General features: G+C 34.4%; 1 protein-coding gene across 1 annotated transcript in view; it reads left to right on the top strand.

The window, feature by feature from the left end:
* Nucleotides 1–25668, top strand: part of LRP1B (LDL receptor related protein 1B) — a 1945542-nt gene that overhangs the window by 1166404 nt on the left and 753470 nt on the right. Inside the window, exons 12-15 of the mRNA XM_077153691.1 lie at nucleotides 5424–5604; nucleotides 10426–10645; nucleotides 13039–13228; nucleotides 20607–20729. Coding sequence (XP_077009806.1) covers nucleotides 5424–5604; nucleotides 10426–10645; nucleotides 13039–13228; nucleotides 20607–20729 — 714 coding nt within the window. The remainder of the gene's footprint in view (nucleotides 1–5423; nucleotides 5605–10425; nucleotides 10646–13038; nucleotides 13229–20606; nucleotides 20730–25668) is intronic.

The raw sequence follows: 25668 nt of genomic DNA, 5'->3' as shown, positions 1-25668 counted from the left end.
TGAAGCCAACATCACCCTCATACCAAAACCAGGCAAAGATATTACAAAAAAAGAAAACTACAGGCCAATCTCTCTAATGAATATAGATGCAAAAATCATCAACAAAATTCTAGCAAATCGAATCCAACAACACATTAAAAGAATTATACATCATGACCAAGTAGGATTCATCCCAGGTATGCAAGGATGGTTCAACATAAGAAAATCAATTAATGTAATACACCATATCAACAAATCAAAGCAGAAAAATCACATGATCATCTCAATTGATGCAGAGAAGGCATTTGACAAGATTCAACATCCTTTCCTGTTGAAAACACTTCAAAAGATAGGAATACAAGGGGACTTCCATAAAATGATAGAGGGAATATATGAAAAACCCACAGCTAATATCATCCTCAATGGGGAAAAATTGAAAACTTTCCCCCTAAGACTGGAACAAGACAAGGATGTCCATTATCACCACTATTATTCAACATCGTGTTGGAGGTTCAAGCCAGAGCAATTAGGCAAGAAAAAGAAATACAAGGCATCAAAATTGGAAAGGAAGAAGTAAAACTATCATTGTTTGCAGACGATATGATACTATATGTCAAAAACCTGGAAAAATCCACAACAAAACTATAGAGCTAATAAATGAGTACAGCAAAGTAGCAGGGTACAAGATCAACATTCAAAAATCTGTAGCATTTCTATACACTGTAATGAACAAGCTGAGGGGGAAATCAAGAAATGAATCCCATTTACAATTGCAACTAAAAGAATAAAATACCTAGGAATAAATTTAACTAAAGAGACAAATAACCTATACAAAGAAAACTACAAAAAACTGTTAAAAGAAATCACAGAAGACCTAAATAGATGGAAGGGCATACCGTGTTCATGGATTGGAAGACTAAATATAGTTAAGATGTCAATCCTACCTAAATTGATTTACAGATTCAATGCAATACCAGTCAAAATCCCAACAACTTATTTTTCAGAAATAGAAAAACCAATAAGCAAATTTATCTGGAAGAGCAGGGTGCCCCGAATTGCTAAAAGTATCTTGAGGAAAAAAAATGAAGCTGGAGGTCTCACGCTGCTGGACTTTAAGGCATATTATGAAGCCACAGTGGCCAAAACAGCATGGTATTGGCATAAAGATAGATATATCGACCAATGGAATCGAATAGAGTGCTCAGATATAGACCCTCTCATCTATGGACATTTGATCTTTGATAAGGCAGTCAAGCCAAGTCACCTGGGACAGAACAGTCTCTTCAATAAATGGTGCCTAGAGAACTGGATATCCATATGCAAAAGAATGAAAGAAGACCCGTATCTCACACCCTACACAAAAGTTAGCTCAAAATGGATCAAAGATCTAAACATTAGGTCTAAGACCATAAAACAGTTAGAGGAAAATGTAGGGAGATATCTTATGAAACTTACAATTGGAGGCAGTTTTATGGACCTTAAACCTAAAGCAAGAGCACTGAAGAAGGAAATAAATAAATGGGAGCTCCTCAAAATTAAACACTTTTGTGCATCAAAGAATTTCATCAAGAAAGTAGAAAGACAGCCTACACAATGGGAGACAATATTTGGAAACGACATATCAGATAAAGGTCTAGTATCCAGAATTTATAAAGAGATTGTCCAACTCAACAACAAAAAGACAGCCAACCCAATTACAAAATGGGAAAAAAACTTGAACAGACACCTATCAGAAGAGGAAATACAAATGGCCAAAAGGCACATGAAGAGATGCTCAATGTCCCTGGCCATTAGAGAAATGCAGATCAAAACCACAATGAGATATCATCTCACACCCACCAGAATGGCCATTATCAACAAAACAGAAAATGACAAGTGCTGGAGAGGATGCGGTGAAAGAGGCACACTTATCCACTGTTGGTGGGAATGTCAAATGGTGCAACCACTGTGGAATGCAGTTTGGCGGTTCCTCAAAAAGCTGAATATAGAATTGTCATACGACCCAGCAATACCATTGCTGGGAATCTACTCAAAGGAATTAAGGGCAAAAACTCAAACGGACATCTGCACACCAATGTTTATAGCAGCGTTATTTACAATTGCAAAGAGATGGAAACAGCCAAAATGTCCATCAACAGACAAGTGGCTAAACAAACTGTGGTATATACATACGATGGAATATTATCCAGCTTTAAGACAGAATAAACTTATGAAGCATGTAATAACATGGATCGACCTAGAGAACATTATGCTGAGTGAGTCTAGCCAAAAACTAAAGGACAAATACTGTATGGTCCCACTGATGTGAACCGACATTCGAGAATAAACTTGGAATATGTCATTGTTAGCAGAGACCAGCAGGAGTTAGAAACAGGGTAAGATAATGGGTAATTGGAGCTGAAGGGATACAGACTGTGCAACAGGACTAGATACAAAAACTCAAAAATGGACAGCACAATAATACCTAATTGTAAAGTAATCATGTTAAATACTGAATGAAGCTGCATCTGAGCTATAGGTTTTTTTTTTGTTGTTTGTCTGTTTGTTTGTTTTTGTCTGTTTTTTTTTCTTTTTCCTTTTCTTTTTTTTACTATTCTTATTTTTATTTTTTCTCTATATTAACATTCTATATCTTTTTCTGTTGTTGTACTAGTTCTTTTCCTAAATCGATGCAAATGTACTAAGAAATGATGATCATGCATCTATGTGACAATGTTAAGAATTACTGATTGCATATGTAGAATGGAATGATTTCTAAATGTTGTGTTAATTGTGTTAATTTCTTTTTTTCTTCAATTAATAAAAAAAAATTTCAAATCACAGCACCACAATTACTTGTAGAACAGATTTCAGAGTTTAGTATGGGTTACACTTGCACAATTTTAGGTGTTTACTTCTAACTGCTCTAAGATACTGGTTACTTAAGGAGGTATCGATTTAATGATTCAGCATTCATATTCATTTGTTAAGTCCTACCTTCTCTGTATAACTCCACGACCACCTTTGATTGTTCTATTCCACTCTTTAGGGGCATTTGGACTATGGCCATTTTAACTTTTTCATATTGGAAGGGGCTGTCACTCTTATGGGGTAGGGAGATGGAACTATCTGATACTCTGGAGAGGCTGGGCCCTCTGGGTGTCAAGACTTCCCTCGTTCGGGGACCTGTGTGGAGGTTGTAAGTTTCTGGAAAGTTGCCCTAGTGCATTGAACCTTTGTATAATCTTATATATTGCCCTAGGTGTTCTTTAGGATTGGCTGGAATGGTTTTGGTTGGGGGTTGGCAAGTTATGATAGGTAACAATGTCTAACTGAAGTTTGCATAAGAGTGACTTTCAGAGTAGCCTCTCGACTCTATTTGAACCCTCTCAGCCACTGATACTGCATTAGTTACACTTCTTTTCCCCCTTTTGGTCAGGATGGAATTGTTGATCCCATGGTGCCAGGGCCGGACTCATCCCTGGGAGTCATCTCCCATAACGCGAGGGAGACTTTCACCCCTGGATGTCATGTCCCACCTAGGGGGGATGGCAATGATTTCACTTTCAGAGTTGGGATTCGCAAGACTGAGGCCACATCTGAGCAACAGCAGAGGTCCTCCAAAAGTAACTCTTAGGCATGCCTATAGGTAGTCCAAGCTTCTCAGCTACCTACATAAGCATCACAAGAGTAAGCCTCAGGATCGAGTGCTTGGCCTAGTAATTTGGGTGTCCCTAACGTTTGACACTGTATCGGGATTCCCTCATGGTAAAGTTTAATAGTTCCGTATTTTTTCTCCTATCCATCAAGGGACTTTGTCAAACCTTTTTAAACTATCTGCTTATATATCCTAGGATGTATCCAGGTACTACATTAAGCTATACGGGGTTAAAGGCCTTCATTCTTATTCTGGGTTTCCTGTGTTTCAGTTGTTCAAATTAGCTATCCAGACAGGTTGAACTAGATTATGTGCTACAGAAAATTTAGGTTCTGGACAAAATAAGCCTTTCTTACTTTGGTCTCAAAGAGTAGGTGCTGTTCTAAAATAGAGACAATGTTTTCCTTACCTCTGTGTTCTGAATTACCCTGATCAAGACCTTATTGGTTTCATTCTCATCTCTAAATACCAGGTTATAGTTATATAAAACATCCTCTCAAAATCCAGAAATAATAATTATCTCTCTGGACTAAATATGTCTGCTATAAGAACTTATAATCTAGGCCCCTCTTTTCTTATAAGCGTTTTCTACAGGAGGCCATACAATAATTATATTTTGAAAATCAGTCTAAAATATGCAGAAGCATTTCAGTGGTTCTGTGAGATTCATTTTCCATATACTTCCATGATGAAAACCAATTCTGGATTTCAAATGTGTGCCTCTTTTGGACCTATACATCCTCTGCCAGGAAAGCATTAATAGTATTCTGATTACCCAGATCACACATTATAATTTTCAACATGTTATATATTAACTGTAGATTTTTCTTCTGAACAGTCAATTTCGCTATATAATTGTGTTGAGAAGTTATCTTTTATCCTTTTCCTTTCTCATTACTTGTTTTCTTATATAGCTGCAGATTGCTGTCAATTAAAATATACTGAGGTTCAATTAAAATAGCTAAATATCTTCATTAATTGTTCAGCATTACTTGCATAGAATGCAGAAATTCATGTGAAGAAAGAGGCTATGATTTACATAAAATGGCATCCATAATAATACTGAAAAGTACCTGTTTTGGTTTGCTAAAGCTGCTGAAATGCAACACAGGAGAAATGGGTAGCCTTTTACAAAGGGTATTTATTATGTTAAAAATTAGTCCTAAGGCCATGAAAATGTCCAAATTAAGGCTTCAAGAGGAAGATAACTTCTCTCAGGAAAGGTTGCTGGCATCCAGGGTTCCTCTGTCAATGGGAAGGCACATGGCACCATCTGCTGGTCCTTCTCTCCAAAATATCTCTGGGCTTCTGTGTGTCCTTGCTGGTTTTTCCTGGAGCATTTCAGTCTAAGCACTCTCTAAGCTAGTTCTGTCTTTCTAAGCATTCTCTCTCTCTTTCTCTTTCTCAAAGGACCCCAGTAAAATATTAAGATCCACCTTGGGGTGGGCCACGGTGGCTATGCCAGAGACCTGGGTTCGATTTCCAGTGCCCGCCCATGCAAAAAAAAAAAAAAAAGACCCACCTTGAATTGGATGGGTCACATCTCCATGGAAACAACCTAATCAAAGTTTCTACCTACAATAGGTCTACAATCACAAGAATGGATTGAAAGGACGTAGTCTTTTCTGGGGTGCATAACAGAATCAAACCAGCAAAGTATCCTATGGAATAGTGATGTTTTTAAAGTCACTGAAATAAACTTCATGGACTTGAGTATATACCCCTTAGAATTAAACACAAATTTTGTTAAGTAAAAACATAAGTCATGAGCGCTACTGTAAAATTTCTTTCTTTCTTCTTTTTGCAGATCTGGATAATGTGGAGGGCATTGCTGTGGACTGGATTGGCAATAACCTTTACTGGACAAATGATGGGCATAGGAAAACCATTAATGTGGCCAGGCTGGAAAAAGCCTCTCAGAGTCGGAAGACCCTTTTAGAAGGAGAAATGTCCCATCCCAGAGGAATTGTGTTAGATCCAGTCAATGGGTACGAAATATTTGATCAGCTCAATATAAGGAAAACAATACTTTAAAAAATACTTTCATATATCTAAAAGTAGTTATTTTCATTTAAATTAACATGAATGGTCTGATAGGGGAAAAACTCATTTAATGATATCCTTTTGTAGAGAATGTACTAAGTAGACATGCCCAAATACATTGAATTGATAGAAACAGATTTTTGTTTGTACAGAGGATATATCTACTTGATATATTTAGGCATTCACTAATATTTTCCATGGTAGTCTGTCACCAAGACAAATAATCAGCTCATAATGGAATCAATCAGTTTAACTTTTTAAAAGGCTTTTGAAGTTTAATTCATTAAAAAAATAGCTATTTTTAGGTACATTGATACATTGATGCATAGGCATGGCTTTTTGTTAAATAGGTTACTATGGCCCTATCCTGTAATCCTCACATTACTCTTTTGAATTATTGGAAAATCTGTTTTGCAAAGAAACTGGTAACTTATCTGCTGAAGACCATTCAGTCAGTAAGAGAATGGGGTAGCTACTTAAGCCTTGCTCACTGTTTCTAGAGCTTTAGTCTTGGCCCTTGTACTCTACTTTTAAAAAAAAATTCTGCAGTAGCAATCACATAATTTTAGACACATTCATAGTTTTCACATAGGGAATTGATAATTTTGATTTTTCTTTCAATGCTATTACTTGAGAAAAGATCTTGCATATATAAATATGGAAGAAATATGAAAACTCCTAATAGAACTTCAAACTTAAATGACTGGATTACATATTTTACATGTACAGTATTTGCATGTGTTTTTTCATCTTCAGTTTCTATTTCATTCCTTAAAAGCAGCATCACAAACTGGATATACTTTATACATTGCCTCACTCATGCAAAACAATTTAGTTGAATAGACAACATCTGACTTCTTTATAAACTGAGATCACTGGATTGCAGTTTCTAGAATTGTTTGTGTTGAGTGCAGCTGCAAATCCGATCAGAGTACTCCTTCCTAGGCAGTGGATGAACTTGTTGTATATGTTTTCATCAGGTATAATTATAAAGTAATTTCAATGATTTGATGTGTGAATTATATAATTGCTTGTTCTATTCCTGGACCTTTAAACCAAGCCATCTATGTGAACTTTAAACCAAGGCAATCTTAGTTTTAAGAAAACTGTTCATTTAACACTGTCCAAATCTATTTGAGGCAAGAATTTTCAAATATGTGCTAAAAAAGCATCTTTCTACTCATATTTTGCTAGACGTAAATGCTTTCAGAGACAAAGTGTCTTTGTGGAGCCCAGGGAGATGACAGAAATATGGATGCTGTGGAATCATATGAATTAGAAGTCAAGTCAGGAATCCCCTAATATGCTACTCTGGATATGTAGCCTTCCAATTTCTGTTTGAAACCTTTGGCATCTACATAGGTCATTCTATTTGGGGCCAATTATGATTCAAATGAAATTTTTCTTTAAGGAATCCAATACCTGTGTTCCTGTAAAGTCTATCCACCAAGTGATCTTCATTTGCCTTTGGAGCTACAAAGAATAGTTCCTATACCACTTCTTCCAAACAGATATTCAGATAGAATACTGCAATTTCACATCAACCCGAGATAAAATCTATATTTGTGTACACACACACACACACACACACACACACACACACACATCCATACACAGAAACATAAGGTCATATATGAATTTCCCCCCTAACTATATGCTATGCCTCGAGTTACCACCTGCATGATGGGGAAAGGGCATGTAACAATAAATAAGCACAAATGATCACATAATACAATTTCAGCAGATCAGAGTGATGCAGAAAAACAAATAGTGTGACTGGAAATCAAACAGGTAAAAACTATTTACATCAATTTGCTAAGAAGGCCTGCTGAAAGAGACATCCTTTAAGTTGAGTCTTGATGGTAGAGAAGGAACAGCCATGGAAAAGGGACAAAGAGGATTTCAGATCATGAAAAAGAGTACATCTCAAGATCTTAGGTTGAACAAAAGCTAGGATGTCAGAAGTACTGCGAGGGAAACTGTGGGCTGACTTGTAACCATCAAGGAGAAAAAGTGACCAGAGATGTGATCAGTAGGGAAAACAGAATGTTGTCCCCCATGAAGAGAGCGATGCACTTTGCCTTCAGTGTAAGAGTACAATAGAGAAGTTACATAATCAGACATATTTTGGAAAGATTATTTTTGTTGTTCTCTGGAGAATGGATTGAAAGGCAGTAGAAGTGGAAGTGAAACCATGTGAATTCAATTTTCCAAATAATTGTTTGAACTTAATTAAAGAACAAAGAAAAAAAGAAAAAGCTTTAGTTTAGAAAACCCCATTCAAAATACCATGATATCCCCTTAAGCAAAAACTAGTCTATTTGCATTTTTATCATATATCTATTTCTGGTGGATAAATTATTTATTTCATAGATATACTTTGTCAAAAGCTTCATAACCAATTACAGTCAATAAAGATTTATTTCTTTATTAAAATATATTATTGAGTAACTATCATATGGCTCAACAGAAATCAATAAGACAATAATTGTCATAGAAAACTTTATAATCTGGTATGTGTGTGAATTAAATGAATGGATTATATATTTTACATGTACAGTATTTGCACATGTCAAGTATATAACTCAGTAATGCTAATTAAACTCGCAAGGTTATGCAACCATCATCACCATCCATTTCCAACACTTTTCCATTACTCCATATAGAAAGAGTTGCGTCTTAAAGGATGAATAGGATTTTCAAATGATAATAGTTGTTCCCAGTAACTTAGGGCAGGCAGTCTCAAGGTTTTGTCACTGTACTCTCAGGAGACGATGCATGTAATTAGGAAGGGAAGTTTATTGCAGGTTTGAGGTGTGATAAATTTATTATGGCTGAAACAGAGGGAATGTGAAGGAACATAGGAGGTGATAAAACTAGAAATATGGGTTTGGGTCCAAATTCAAGGGTGATATTTGAATAGACTTCAGAAACAGAGGTAGAATTTCCCTTGCCATATTAGCAGACCACCTTACCCAAATTTTTATTTGGTGAATTCACAGTCCCATCTAAGGAACAATAGATATTAGTTCCTGCTTATTTTATAGGTTCTATTTTCTGTTTTGTCTATTTAAGAATCATCATCAATTGGCACCTTCTAATCAGATAATGAAATGAGCAGGTATTGCTCACATTTGCAGCCTCCATCAAATTGGCATCCTCTTATTTAGAAAAAAAAATTTTTTTCTTCTATTTCACTTAAATAAGTTTAGGTTATGGATCGGCTCACAGATACTTCTTTCTTTAAATAGTAAGTTGAGAATATCCAGGTTTTACTACTCTCTTGCACTTATCTACGTGTGGGTTGGGATAAAGAGTCACAGATAAGAAGGGTATTGCCGTGAGCAAAATAAAAAAAAATGGGGAAAGATAATTGCAATATTACAACTTATAAATTAGCAGCAACAATAAAACTGCATTGATTAACTGTATTCAATAAGTTTTCAGGAAAATATTGATACAGATGAAAGAAGTTGTATATTTCATGTCACATAGTTGATTTATATTAGCACAAGTGAAATCACTTGGCTGTTTGTTCCTAATTTGCTCCCAAAATAAAATGAATTGAAGGAAATAAGATAGTTATCTTGCCATGCTAGGTTTAGAATGCATTTGAGTTAATAAAATTTACCAACCTCAATATTCTTCCCAGGTCTAAAAAAGGCGTATTAAAATAATTGTAATCTTTTAAGAGCTTAGTTGGTATGAAATAAGGGATGATGTCATATATCCTCGGTTGTCCCAAATCCACCAGTTTAGATCATGGTATGATTTTTATTTAGATTTTTCCTAAATTTCCTCAGAAATTCTTTATGGTTCGCAAAGTGTGGGATGTAGGGGACCTAATAAGGCCATTTCTAGGGTCAGCAGCTTAAAAAACTTTGGATTTTTATGAAGTTGTATATGAGATGACTGAATTAAAACCTACACTGTAATAACTCAGGAACTTTCCAGGACCGTCAAACAGCACATGTGGAAGGATTTAACCTCACTCATGTGGGAATTGGAACATTAGCTCAAGGCCTTTCTCCCACTTACTGAAAAACTTTTTTTTTTTTCAATTTTTTTCAAGGCAGATGCTTTTGTTGGAGGTAGAAATTAAAGCTCAAAATCTCAAGGTCAATTAACCTGCTGTTATTAAGCTTATGTGCAGCTAAATCATCTTCTGTGGATTTGGAGGTAATAATAAGCAGCAGTAAAACATAGATAATTTGCATCAGGAAGACAAATGAGACCTGGCCAAGCAAACCCAGTGTGACTGCGCCCTTTAGAACAAAGGCATCCATGGCCTGTCTTAAAAAATAGTAATTCATCTGCGAGTAAATAAAGTCTGGAGTAGAACATTAACTGTTCCATGGTTCTCGTGTCAATCAATGTGCTTTGTAATCACATAATTGATGATATGTGTTGAGAAATGAACATTTAAAATAGTAAGCCTGAAAAAAATAGTTCCCTAGACATGGTTTAAACACCACATAAAATACGTATTTGGCATTTACTATCAAGTCAATTAATGCATGAGGCCAATAAATGTGGTGGTGATGGGTTTTCTGTATTGTGTCTAAATGGACAGTCTCCACTGAACAAATCTTCACTTCCTTTAGTGCTTTGCAGCTGGCCCTTTCCATTGGCAGATAATCATGTAGATAGGAGGACAAAGAAGACTATAACTAGATTTTACAGAAATGCAAACTCCAAGGAATGTGTCCCTCTGTAAGGTGGCTGGTTGTAGTGACCCGCCTGTGCTCTTCTTTGCAATATCTTAGTTGGATGTACTGGACGGACTGGGAGGAAGACGAAATAGATGACAGCGTGGGAAGGATTGAGAAGGCCTGGATGGATGGCTTCAGTCGGCAGATTTTTGTGACTTCAAAGATGCTGTGGCCAAATGGTTTAACGCTGGACTTTCACACGAACACATTATACTGGTGTGACGCCTATTATGATCATATTGAAAAAGTGTTTTTGAATGGAACTCACAGGAAGGTAAAAGACAAGTGCTGCTGGTTTTAACCCACAGGTTTCTTCTTTTGCAGAGCCTTGTTGTGTTGTTTTAAAAATACTTTCAAGTTTATTTTTACCCCTCTGAGGTGGCTGCCAATAGTCTCCGTAGGGTGGCTAAAGGCGGCTGAGCATTAAGTAGTGCAGCTGGCACTTGCCTCTGGGAGACCAGGCCCAGCTCACTGTGGTATGCCAGGATTTGTGGGATTTTTTTTTAAAAGACGCTCTAAGGATTTCAGAGCTGTTTTAAAATGCAGTTTTTCCCTATTATTGAAGTTTGCTATGACTAAGCAATGCTAGTAAAATATCTCAAATTTTGGAGTTGAAATTTAACCTATATGAGAAAGTAATTAAAATTCATTTATTTGAAGTAAAGATCTTCATGGTATTGAAATTGTGACAGGTAGTAAGAAGGAACTAACTCCATTTCTATTAGTATAAGTAGAAATTAGCTTCCTCTTAACTTTTTCTGGTAGGATCATTTTAATTTTGAAAGTCTTAGGTAAATGCAAGGATGATGCAATGACTAGGTGAGCTAAGGCATAGTTGACAGAAATACCTCTATATTCTACTTTATCACTCCCTAAGCCCATATCACAGCAAGAACTGACTTCATCTGCTACGTAAGTAGTGGGAAAATGAAATATTATATATCACTAAGTGCTTCCTCTGACCCATCCTCCTTCTCTTTTGGAAAGAGGACTACACAGTGTACTAAGTCTGCTCATTATGGATTCCACACAGGAAATTAATAGCATACTAACCAGTTAAGTCTATTTTAATCATCAGTTGTCTATAATGTAGAAAGAGTTATTATAGGGGAAATTGTGGAATCACAGCTCAGGCATAACAGAAACTTACAGCAAATGACTGCTTTATTGCTTACACAGCATAAGTGGCCAAAAAATCAGGGGAAGAGATTCCCTTGTGGCTGGTTTCCTGGGGAGACCAACCTGGGAAGCCAACTGCTCAGGTCACAGTCAGTTGATGGCAACTCCACATGCCCTGCTTTGCTTAAAAAAGGAGAGAAAAATAAGTGCTGCTGCTGATGGGGTGTATATACAACCCCAGAGGAGGGGCCCCTGCCACTGAGAATTCCCACTCTGATAAGTAGTCAGGGCTGTTATTCTTGGTTTCAGGTTTAAGGTATGGTTCTGTCATCCTATTAGACCTAACATCTGCCCTGGGCTGTGGAATGGAAGCATATTAAAACATCTGCACATGAAAGAGAGGGCAGGGGGGTAGGTGAGAGCTGAGGGAGAGCCAGTAGGTATGTCACGACTTCTCCAGAATATTACGTTTTATATATTTCTCTCCAAATAAGTAAAATTGGTTGACATTTAACCTGATATCATATACTTAACAAGTACTAAAGAAACACGTTTGATTCTTTTGAAAATGTTGGCATGTCTATACTTTAGTAGCCAGCACATTTTAGCCTACATGATGGTGAGAAAGGAAGAATAAGAAATTGCCCCAATAATTTGGCACGAATTAAACAAATGAAAAAGGATACAATTTGAATTTCTAATCCTTGGATGATTTCCTTAGTTCTCTGTTGTTAAATGAAGTAAAAAACAAACAAACAAAAAAGATGCTTTTTTTCATTTTGTGTACAATATCATTTTATAACTGAGGAAAGATAAAAAATTAGCACTATTGTATTATTTCCTATTCTTCAACTGCAGTTCTCCATATGAAAGAGAACTTAAAGGTTTCTCAATGATTGATCCCTTTAAACAACAACATAAGTGTATGTGTGTGTAACTGCAATGCAAACGGATATATCAGGATAATCTGAGTTAAAAGTGCCAGTGATTCTTATTTACCTATTTACTAATAGTGAATGTTGCTATGTTCAAATTTAAGATATTTACCTTCCTCTGTGTCATCTTCTAGATTTCTTCAGTTTTCTATTGGCTAAATTAAATTCAGAACACCCCTTTCATTCCCAATGTCATTAGATCATATTCTAACCCTTGGTTAGTATATGAGCCACATTGCAATATACACAAAATAATTACTCAATTGACTTTCTGTCCCAAGATATGATGCTGGAATATCATAAAGAAAAGTGATACAAAGAAAGTTAGGTAAAGATATTTTAGTGTTTACATTCTTGACCATAGCTATGTTATATATGAGAAATTTAAATAGATGAAATGTGAATGGTTTCCATTAAATACCGTGTCCTCGGAGAGAAAAATATGCTTATATTATGAAATCTATTTCAATAGTTCTTTCAAATCTACTGGAAGAAAATATGTTAAGATGTTAGATCATTATCTGTGATGCATATTTGTATATTATTTTCTCCACATATTTACTGATGTTTCTAAAGGTGACCTGATCTTTCACAACGTGTTTATATTTTACAGATTGTTTACAGTGGGAAAGAGTTGAATCATCCTTTTGGGCTTTCACACCATGGGAATTATGTATTCTGGACTGATTATATGAATGGTTCCATTTTTCAACTAGATCTGATAACAAGTGAGGTGGTACTGCTGAGGCGGGAAAGACCACCCTTGTTTGGGTTGCAGATTTATGATCCACAAAAGCAACAAGGTATTAAAAACCAAACAAAATTGCTTCTCAGTTTCATATATAATACTTCTCAGTAGTTACAAAAAGGTTTTTCTTTGACAGTGTTGCTGGAGTTTTATAATAAAAGGTATCCAGATCACTCTAAAGTTAATCAGATCTCCAGTCACTATAATTTTTATTTATTTATTTATTGTTCTGCATGAGTCTCAGTGAGTAAGTCTGAGAATTTTATTTGAGGGACATTCAAGGTTGACTTAAATATTTCCTTTATCATGTCACTTTCACTGAAGAAGGCAGTTATATAAAGTAATATAAAATAAAAGTGTTATAACTTTATAAAGTTATATAAAGTAAAAAAAAAGTATTTTCGAAGTGTAAGTAGAGTGACAGTGAGAAAAAATTCCTTAGTGGGAAAAAACGATTGTGGAAAAATAAATAAGTAGTGCGTTATACAAGGAAAATGTTATTTTTTAAAAAAGATGTATCCTAGAATATACATCTGGTAAGTTTCTATGTATATTTAATGAGCAGTTTCATCATTTTAGATAACATGGATGTGAAATAGTCTCCCATGATATTCATGACTTATGAAAATCAGATAATATTGTTATATGTTGTATCTGAATGATTTATTAATATTTATTAGAACATCCACAAATAGCATGACTCGGAATTTAGACATCCAACAAAGAAATCACTTTGGTTAAATTATGTTGTAGATTATTTTTTTCATGAGTCTGAATAGTCACTGCTACTTTTTATGGAAATATCTTTGTGACAATTTGGTGAGCATAAATTTCAATAAATTTGGTATGAATAAATTATATCCCAGGTTTCTCAATACATATGCTGTCTAGCAGCAAGATTTTTTGAAGATATTTCAGCTAAATCAGATATCTTGAAGTAAACTATCTCTTTCAGGGCTTCATATTTTTGCCTACTATATTAAAATTGCCTATTTGCAATCATATAAATAATGGAAGTATCTAAAATGAGATAGCAATAGCTAATAAAAGATAAGCTTATCTTCAAAAAAGAATAAAACTAATTATTTGGGATGGTATAAGCTATAATTGTGACAAGAAATGAAGATTAGAAAATATTGCCCAGAGAAATCAAATGGCAATATTTTGATTAATATTAATATTAATATACTATCTTCTATTTATCCATTCATCAGCTGATGGACACTTAGCTTTGTTCCATCTTTGGTAGTTTGAATAATGCCACACTATGGTGTGCAAATATCTGTCAGCAATGAATAAGTGTTCCTGTTTCTCCACATCCTGTCCAAAAACATATAATTTTCCATTATTTAAAATGACCATTCTAGTGAGTGTAAATTGACATCTCATTATGGTTTTGATTTGCATTTCTGTGCTGCCTAATGATGTTGAGCTTCTCTTCATGTGCTTTTTGGTCATTAGCATATATTTTTTTGGCAAGATAGCTATTCAAATCTTTCAACCATTTTTTAAATCATCTTTGTGTTAAGTTTGAGGATTTCTTTATATATTCTGGATATAAAACCTTTATCAGATATGTGGTTTCGAAAAATTTTCTCCCATTGTGTACACTGGCCCTATACTTTTATTGATAAAGTCCTTCGAGGCATAAAAGTTTTAATTTTGATGAGGTACCATTTATCTATTTTATTCATTTGTTGACTATGCCTCGGATGCAAAGTCTAAGAAACCATTGCCTTTCATAGGCCTGACAATGTTTTGCTATATTTTTTTTCTGGGAGTTTAAGAGTTCTGGCTGTTATACATAGTTCTTTGACCCATTTTGTGTTGAAAGTGTGTAAGTTATGAGACGGGTCATGCTTCTTTCTTTCTTTTGCAAACGGAGTTCAGGTTTTCCAAGCACCAGTTGTTAAAGACATTTCTTTTCCGATTGAGTGGTCTTTGCCCTGTTGTCAAAAATCATTTTGCCATGAATGTCAAGTTTGATTTCTGAGCTCTTGATTCAATTCCATTGGTCTATATGTTTGTCCTTGTTCCAGTATAATGATTTTTTTTGTGTTATATACATAAATATGTATTTCTATATCTATGCACACACACACAGAAACAGATATGAGAAATTTTGTTCACAATGTTGGGGTTTTTTGAGGGGTGAGGGGTATCTGGGGTCATTGTAAGGACTGGAAATCAAACCTGAGACTCCCACATGGCAGGCGAGAATTCTACCACTGAACTACCCATGCACCTTCACAATGATGTTTTGATTACGGTTACTCTGTAATAAGAAGTAAAACTGGGATGTATGAGTACATCAGCTTCATTCTTTTTCAAGATATCTTTGGCTATTTGGGGTCCCTAACCCTTCCATATAAACATGACGAATGGCTTTTCCATCTCAACAAAGAAGCTTGTTGGAAGTTTGATTGGGATTGCATTGAACCTACAAATTGCTTTGGGTAGGATTGACATCTTAACTATATTTAGTCTTCTAATCCATGAACATGGAATGTCATCCCATTTATTTTGGTCTTCTTTATTTGTTTTAGCAATGTTTTGTAGTTTTGTGTGTACAAGTCCTTGATCCTTGGTTAGGTTTATTCTTAGATGTTTGATTCTTTTGGTTACTATTGTAAATGGAATTTTTTCTTGAATCCTTCTTCTGATTGTTCATTGCTAATGTAAGGAAATATTACGATTTGGGGATATTGATCTTGTACCCTGCAATTTAGCTGAAATCATTTATTAGCTCTAGGAGCTTTGTTATGGATTTTCCAGGATTTTCTGTATATAAGATCATGTCAACTATAAATTAAGAAAGTTTTACTTCTTCCTTTCTAATTTGGGCATCTTTTATTTCTTTTTCTTGCTTCATTGCTCTGGTAAGAACTTCCAGTACAATGTTGAGGAGCAGTGGTGAAAGAGGGCATCCTTGTCTTGCTCCTGATCTTAGAAGAAAGCTTTCAGTTGTTCACCATTAAGTAAGATGTTGGCTGTGGGTTTTTCATATACACATTATCATATTGAGCAAGTTTCCTTCTATTACTAGTTTTGTGTTTTCGTTAAGAAAGATGTTGGATTTTGTGAAAAGCCTTTTCAATTGAGATCATTGTATGGCTTTATTCATTCATTCCATTAACGTGGTATATTACATTAATTGATTTTCTTATGCTGAAACACCCTTGCATACCAGGATAAATCCCACTTGATCATGGTGTATAATTCTTTTAATGTGCTGTTGGATTCAATTTACTAGTATTCTGTTGAAAATGTTTGTTCTGTATTCATAAGAGAAGAGTGCAGAAAATTATTCTGTATAATTTTCAGAATTATTTTCTTTTCTTGTGGTATTCTTATCTGGCTGTTGTATGAGAGTGGTTGGCCTTATAGAATGACTTAGTGAGTGTTCCTCCTTTTCAGTGTTTTTGGAAGATTTCAAGTAGAATTGGTGTTAAGTCTTGGAATATTTCATAAAATTTCCCTGTGAAGTCATCTGGTCCTAAGCTTTACATGGCTTGGAGGTTTTTGATTACTGATTCAATCCCTTTACTAAGGAGTTTGTTGAACTCTTCTCTTACTTCTTGAGTCAGAGTATGTGGTTTGTATATTTCTAGGAATTTGTCCATTTCATCTAGGTTATCTATTTATTGGCATACATTAGTTCATAGTATCCTTTTTATTTCAGTGAAGTCAGTAGTAATGTCCCCTTTTTCATTTCTGAATTTCCTTATTTGTGTCCTCTTTCTTTTTTCCTCATAGTGTAGCTAAAGGTTTGACATTTTCAAAGAACCAATTTGTGCTTTGGTGATTTTCTCTATTTTTCTTCTCTATTTCATTTATTGTCACTTTAATCTTAGGTGTTTTTTCAGTTTAGTTTGTTCTTCTTTTTGTAGTTCCTCTGGTTTTAAGCTTAGGTTTCTGATTTGAATTCTTTTTTTTTTTATTGTGAAATATATATACAAAAAAAAGCAATACATTTTCAAGTACGTTATAACAACTTGTTATAGTACAGATTTTAAAGTTTTATATGGGTTACAATTCCATAATTTTTAATTTTCTCTTCAAGCTCCACAAAGGGAGCACAGACAGGCTCTAAACTGCCCTGGGAAGCTATCAGGAAGGATGTCAGGAGCTTCTGCCATGGCTCCCTAAAGCTGCACTTTCTTGACCAGCTTAACTAATGCAGTCTTTCAACTAACGGTCCCCCACAGCACTGAGGAAGTGTAGTATCTTGAAGTCTCAGCCAAGTTTGCCCAGGGTGGGTTGGAGCAATGGCCACCCTCAGAGCCAAGACCCAGCTATCTGAAGTTGCTAATCAAAAGTTGTGGTCAGTAATCAGCCATGCCCAACCCAGGTCTTGGGGAAGAGGATTTTTCTGTCTCTTGCTGTCATCAAAGAGCCAGGGAATGGACCACATGGTGGCCTGACATGAGAGTGGGGTATGGTTGTTGGTAGCCCCGGTATCAAGAAAGCAATTTACTAGTCTTTATCCTAATGGAACAGCCCTTTTCTCTCTCACTCTTCTCCAGATGCTATACAGTGTTCTACTGAACTCTGTAGTTTGGAAATAGACAATTTCTGTCTGTTTCGTTCAGACAGTTCCTGTCTGTTTAGTAGTTGTTCTGGTAGAAAGACTAGATTCTGGAGCTTTCTACTCTGTCATTTCCCATAATCCTAAGCTATTCTTATTTAAATATGACAATAGACATTTAAGTTAGATAATACTAAATTTGATCATATGTATGAGGAACCAAGGATTGGGAAGATGTTGTAATTTGTCCTCAGGACCTATAGTGGGCCAGGGATTAAACTAGAATTCATATTCTGGTCTGACCACAAAGTATTTTCTCTATGCCTATTTTTATTTATAAAAACACTATAATCACTATACTTTTAGATGGAAGGAAAGAAATGTGTGTTTGCTTTGGTCATTGTTGTTTTATCATTGATAAGTTTTATAGTCTTAGTAAAAAATAGAAAATGAAGTCCTCCTTGCCTACCTTTATAGAAAAGGTAGGGATTTAGGGATCCTTGCTTACATAGCTTAGGTATAATAGACAGCAATTTTCATTACTGTATTTGTGCATGCCATGTTTATTAACCACATTATTTTGTACAATTTACATTTAGTGACAGGACCATTATAAATTTTCTCTTTTTTCCAGTTTTTCATTTTGGAGATAATTACCATTAAAAATAACCCAAAATGCTAACTAGACTCTTAATATAATTAGAAACCAAATATCACATCTCTCACTCACATCCTTACATATGAGAGAAGCCCTTTCATCTTATTAAAACTCACTTATTGTCCATCCCAAAATTCTGTACTAAATGATTGTGCAAACCACTATATTGCTACCATCATTAGTTGCTGTTCATTCACTTGTATATTCAGAGATTATTTATCAAATATACATCCCATGTTACTTCTGGAGAATATGTATAATTAGGCAGAAAAGACAAAGATTTTAGCCTAGAAATATCACTATCAAAAACAAGATTTTAAAAGCTATGCCTCCTTGCTTTCTTTGCAGATTTGATTTAAAATATATATGTATTCATGAGAAATTTAATTTAGGGTTTTGTTTTGTTGTTTTTAGCACATTAATTGTATATCCTGTTTTGATCTAAATTTATTGTGGCATATATAAATAGCATAGAGTTTAGGACATGGATTTTAGAGTGAGAAAATTTCATATTCAATGAAAATCATAAGTATCAGTCATATAATTGAAGTAGACAATAAGATAATTAGCAGATGATATCTATAGGAAAACATATCCTGATATATTGTTTTCAGTAATTCCTTGTTAGTGACTGTTTTAAATTTTTCATGTATTTCTTAACATAGTTTGAGTTAATCCTACTTTTCCAGAAACTATAACCAAAATATTGATTCTACAATTTAATCCTGTACATAACCTGCATAGCACAGATAAAATTCACAAGTATCCTGTGAATTTTATATTTTTATTTCACAAAATAAACATGATTGAATCTGGAGGCTGCTTTAAAAATTCTGCATTCCTTGTTGGAAAAAGCCTGAACTAAGCTTAATTACACTCTGAGTTCAGAAACTGATGGTATAGCTTGAATTATTAGCTTCCTTTGCTTTCAAGTGTATTTTTTTATTTTTATAAACATGGTAAATTAAATTTACTTCTCAGAATAATGAAAAGAGATGATAATTTAGGTCGTTCTTTTGATCTGTGGTTATACAATGATAATCTATGGCAATGAATTAAATATTTATTGCATAAAGCAACATTTTAGAGTTTTTCCCCCCTCACTTATTATTCCTTACATAGTACATCCAGCCCCTGAGACCCATGGTATAATAACCTAATCTGTCACCATAGTCATATTTTTGGCACTTACACTTTAAGTGCCAATATAGTGTCAATCATTTTATTGTATGTCTCTAAATAATTAAATGCTCTTTATTTTTAATATTTAAGTAAGATCAGATATGATCAAAATAGTATTGATCGCTAGTAAAACGCAGTGTGGTGGTGTCAAATGACCTTGAGGTTTACACTGTCAATTGAATTGGTAGTGTTGTCACATTTTATATAACACTCTACACATATTTAACTAAATGAAATTTCTTTCTTGTCTTCCCCACCTGTCAGAAGAAATGGCATCAAAATCGTGGTTATTTACACTCACTTAAACATTTATAAAACAATGAACCCTATCCTCCTTGAAGTTTTACTCAGTTTTATCTGAGTCTCCAAAGGTGTCTCACATATGTTAATGAAGAATATCTTTATGAATTTCCACTCATGCCCGCTTTCTGTGTTTCTTGTATGCCTCATCACTACCTCTACCACTTAGGTCCACTGGGACATTTTTACCCTTGATTACTGGAGAGTGTCTTGGCACAAACAAGGCTGTTCAGACTTAAGGCTTCGCAGAAGTCTGGTGCTTTTTGGAGTATTCAATGCAGTGACATGCTAGTGTATTCCTTGCCCAAAGGAAAAATTATCCCATCCCTGTTCCCAACGCTTGTTCATTTTCCATTCACTGGGGATCCAAAGCCTCCTTACCTGAGTGGGTACTCTAGTATCTAAACAACTCAGAATTCAGTATGGTTGACCTAATCTGGAAAACTCTTCTAGATAGACACCATCATTCCATCTTCTGAATCCTCTCTCACCCTTCTTGTGCCCGTCTGAACAGAAATTGCTGTCACTTCCACCAATGTGCAAATTGATTCCTCTTATCTACCAATGCATCATATATATTTTTAATATGTGTGTATTTTACTTAGAGTTCAGTAAGAATCTTGACTGCATCATTAAGCATATAATGTATTATGTGTATATATGTATACTTATTTACTCCTGCATATTTTTTGTAGAAGGTGAATCTAAATTAGCAAATTTGGGTCAAATTGGAGTTCTCTGATGTTTGCTTCCTTCCTCTTGCAGGTGACAATATGTGTCGAATAAATAATGGTGGCTGCAGTACACTTTGCTTGGCCATTCCAGGAGGCCGCGTATGTGCTTGTGCTGATAATCAACTTTTGGATGAAAATGGGACAACTTGCATGTGTAAGTTTCATTTCTTATTACACTCTTTATTGATATATCTCAGGACTAGAAGCAGATAAAACCAAAGAAATTAAATTTGGAAAGAGAAATTCAGATTATTACTTAGGTATAATTCTTTTCAGAGTTCAAAAAAACCAACTGCATTAACTTCTAAAATACAGATAAACAATAATAATAATGAAGGCTTTTAGTATACCGTGTCATGGCTGCATAGAATATAGTAGAGAAATGTAGATAAACCGATGCCACACAGCAAATATTTCCTGAGATTGCCAGTGAACCTCATCATGAGAAATTGTAAAATGTGCATATTTGTTGCATAGATGGTAAGTTTATGCAAATCATAGGCCTCAAACTCTTTTAAATACCAAGTAAGTTCAATTATGTATACTATTTAGTGGTAAAGAACAGGAGGACTTTTTCAGAAAACAGAATGGTGAATTTAATTGGATTGATTGACTTGATTAAGGGCATTTTATTAACTTTTTCTGTTCTCCCTCAACTTACTGCATCTTATTATTCCAATTTGACCCTTGTGAAAGTTGTCATCTGTATTATAGATTGTGTCCCTTAGTACAAAAACAGCAATAATGGTATGCATGTATTGAGTGCTATTTAAAGTTTTGGGGGTGTTTTAATCTTGTATTGTTCAATAAATATTACGTGCATTTTTTCCAATCAATGGTTATCTCTGAAGAGGGAGGAAGAGGAGCAGTTAGTGTAATAAAGGCTATTTCACCTTATCTGCAACATTGTATTATCCCAAAGAAGAAAAGATCTGAATAAGATTTTAAAATCTCATTAACAAATTAGAAACATTTCAGAAATATGGGAAAATGTATTTAAAAGTAAAAACCCACCCTTATGTCACTGTTCCATTATAAACCAAGACATTTTCTGTATTTCCTTATGATTATGTATCATTGGAGGTTATTATTTTTACTACTGGTAGTACTAGCAGTATCACTAAAACTCATAGGTAAAATTTATGAATACTTATATTGGTATATGTGTGACATTTTGTAATAAATTTTCATGATTCCTCATTAGTCTTTAGAATAACAATCTAATAAGGAAAGTTGTCTTAGTGTACCAGAGCTGCTGTGACAAATACTACATAATGGTTTAAACAACAAGAATTCATTGACTCATTGTGTGGAGGATTAAAATCCTAAGTAAAGGTGTTGGCTAGTCTATACTGTCTTCCCCATGTCAGTACCACTCTGGTGATGACAATGCTCTGTCACATGGTGAGCTCCTTGGCCTCTCCTGTGGCTTTCTCAACTTCTGGCTTCTCTTTATAAGAATTCAGAGAATATTGATCAAAACCTCTCCTGATCCAACTGGCCACACCTAAATAGTATCACTGAAGACTTAATCACCCTAACTCACCTTAACATATATAAAGATAATATTTACAAATGGTATCACAACCTCATGAATGCCAATTATGATCTGAACCTGTATTTTGTGGGGTAAAGGATTAATTCATCAACAAATGTACTGTATCATTTTATGATTTAGAATTCAGACTTGGAAGTTAAATACTTTACAAAGTTCACTTAGCTAGTAAATGGCACAACTGGAATTAAGACCACAGATTATTTCATTTTGGAGATTGAACTCTTGATTATGATGTACTTTACAAGTTTTAAGTCCTACTCCAGTATAAATTATTTTTCCTGCATTATAAACATTTTGTATGCTTTTATAAATTTTAATATTTGTATTATTTTATACTTGATGTCTGGTATTATTTCTCATGCATTATTATAGGCCATTTTTGTGCTTCCTTGCTGGATTTTTTTTTGTATTTCATAAATTTTTAAATATTGCAAGGAAGTAAATTATTTTGTAAAAATAATTCAGTTATTCCTGGCCTAGCATGTATGTTCATGGTTGTTTTTCCAACTCCGATACACAAGACTGAATTAATCATAGTACTCAATTCATCACATATTATCATCATCACTCTGGGAAAAGCAGTCATTCATTTGTTCATTCATTCCTTTGTATTTCTATGTCAATCCATTTCTCGCCACGCAACTACAGCTACATTTTAACATGCTTTTATAATACCATTTTTATTTAAATTTTTTTTCTAAAATATATATTTAGTATGCACATATTTTAATATGTAAATATATAATCACAAAATTATATATGCATATGCATGCTATATATATTCACACTGATATACAATCATATAATCTTGGTTCACTAAATACAATGCTATTATTATCCCATCCAAGTTGCTCTACAAAAAACTAATTAATTATTTCTAACTACTGCCTCATATTCCACAGTTTCCTTCCACAATATTTTCTTCTCTTTTAATGATGACCACTGAGGTGGCCTCCAAGTACTACTATTGAATATAATATTACTATGAACATCTTAGTTTGCACAAGTTTGCAGACTTGTGGATGTTTCCTAGAGATATATAAACCAGAAGTGACTTTCTTGTGTTATGTTATATTCAGTTTGACAATGAAATGCTACTGCAATAAGGCTATCTTACCAAGCACTTCTATCATCAGTGTCTGATGATAGTATCATCTATCTGATGATAGAGCACTCTTACTTCCCCAAGTTCCCACACTGCTTGACCTTGTTTGGATGTTTTTGTTTTCCAGTTCACTATATATAAAATGACATTTCTTTGTTTTAGTCAGAATGTTTGTATTATCAGTTGTGCTTGTTTGAAGCTGTTAGGTACCCAGAAAAGCCAGGTTCTTTTAATCCATTCTTGGGGGAGCAGACCCATTGTTGGGTGGGTACTCTTGATTAGGTTGGTTCCATGGAGACATGACCTGCCCATTCAAGGTGATCTTAATTAGCTTACTGGTATCTTTTAAGAAGGAAACATTTTGGAGAAAGGTCAGATACAGAGGCTTGGAGATGCTGAGAGAGCTGTTGGAAACCAGAAGCCTGGAGAGATAGACAGCAGATGTCACCACGTGTTTTACCATGTGACAGAGAAACTCCAGATTCAATCAGGCTTTCCTGAATGAAGGTATCCTCTTGCTGGTGCCTTAATTTGGAGCATTTGCATGGCCTTAGAGTTCTAACTTGTAACTCAATAAATCCCCTTTATAAAAGCCAGTCCATTTCTGGTATATTGTATTCCAGCAGCTTTAGCAAATCAAAACACCAATGATATCTGGACATCCCTTACAGTACTTGTAATTTTCTTTTCTTGTTCAGCCTTATACAAGTATCAGGGCAAATTTGGCCTCATAGGATAAAGTAGGAAATGTTCCCCTCCTCTTGGATTTTTAGAAGAATTTTTAAGGTATTGGTGTTAATTCCTTTTTAAATGTTTGGTCCTAGACTTTACTTTTGTGGAAGGTTTTGGATTATTGATTCAGCCTCTGCTTATTATAGGCCTCTGAGGGTTTCTATTTCTTCTTGTATCAGTTTGTGTAATTATTGTGTGTCTGGGGAGTTTTTCCTTTTGCCTAGATTATCTAATTTGTTGGTATTCAATTGTTCATATTATCCTCTCATAATCCTTTTTTCTTTTTATTTCTCTAAGGTTAGTGGTAATGTTCTCCCTTTCATTTCTGATTTTTGTTATTTGTGTCAATCTCTTTTGTTTTCTGTGTAAGTCTAAAGATTTTTCCATTCTATTGATCTTTATAAAAAAATAACTTTTGAGTCAAATATTTATGTATTTTTTTCTATTCTGTTTTATTTATCTTTGCTCTAATCTTTGTTTTCTTCCTTCAGCTCAATTTGGGTTTATTTTCATCTTCCTTTTCTGTTCTTTTAGTGTAAGGTTAGGTTTCTGATTTGATACCTTTCTTCTTTTTTTACTGTATTAGCAACTATAAATTTTTCACTGTCACTACCTTTGATGCATCCCACAAGTTTTGGCATATTGTGCATTTTTTTTTTGTCTTAAGATATTTCTTAATTTCCCTTGTGATTTCTTCTTTGATAGACTAGTTGCTTAAAAGTATATTGTTTAATCTGCACACATTTGCAAATTTTCCAGTTCTTCCTCGGGTATTGATTTCTAGCTTCATTTCATTGTGGTTAGAGAGCACACCTCATATGATAGCAATTTCTTGAAATTATTGAGACATATTGTTACCTAACATATAGTATATTATAGCACTTTAAGAATGCATGTTATTGTTGGTGAAGGGTTCTGTGTGTTTTCAGGTCTAGTTGGTTTATAGTATTATTCAAATTATCTACTTCCTTATTAATCTTCTACCTAGATATTCTATCTAGTATTGAAAGTGGTATATAGCCTCCTACTATTAATGTAGAACTGTCTATTTTGCCTTTCAAATCTGTCAATGTTTTCTTCATATATTTGGGAGCTCTATTTTAGGGGTGTATATATTTATAATTGTTATGCCATCTTTATAAATTGTCTTTTCATCAAAATATAATCTCCCTTTTTGTCCGTTTTTAAAGTTTCTGAATTAAAGGCTGTTTTATCTGCTGTTAGTATAGCCACCCCACTCTCTTAGTTACTGTTTGCATGGAATATTATTCACCTCCTTTCACTTTCAATCTACTTATGTATTTGAATTTAAAGTGACTTTTTCATAAATATCATATAGATAGATGATGTTTTTCTACATTCTGACAATCTCCATCCCTTGACTGGAGTGTTTGATTGATTTATATATAAATTAACTACTGATAATACATATTACTTTCCTAGGATGCTAAGTCAAATCTCATGAAAGGAATGGACTTAAACAATGGTAATTTATAAGCTTATGGTTTTCAGGTTGGGAAAATGTCCATGTCAAGGCATCATCAAAGCAATGCTTTCTTCCTGAGGATGGTTTGCCAATGCTCCTGGGCTCCTCTATGGCATGACAAGACACATAGGGGAATTTTCTGGTCTCTTTCTTCTCTTCTGGGTTCTGTTTCAGTTTCTTGACTCTTGTGGCTTTCTCCCTCTCTATATATA

Source organism: Tamandua tetradactyla, chromosome 3 (assembly GCF_023851605.1).
Source record: "Tamandua tetradactyla isolate mTamTet1 chromosome 3, mTamTet1.pri, whole genome shotgun sequence".
NCBI lineage: Eukaryota > Metazoa > Chordata > Mammalia > Pilosa > Myrmecophagidae > Tamandua > Tamandua tetradactyla.
The sequence above is the reverse complement of the archived record's forward strand: the minus strand, read 5'-3'. Positions and strand labels throughout refer to the sequence as shown.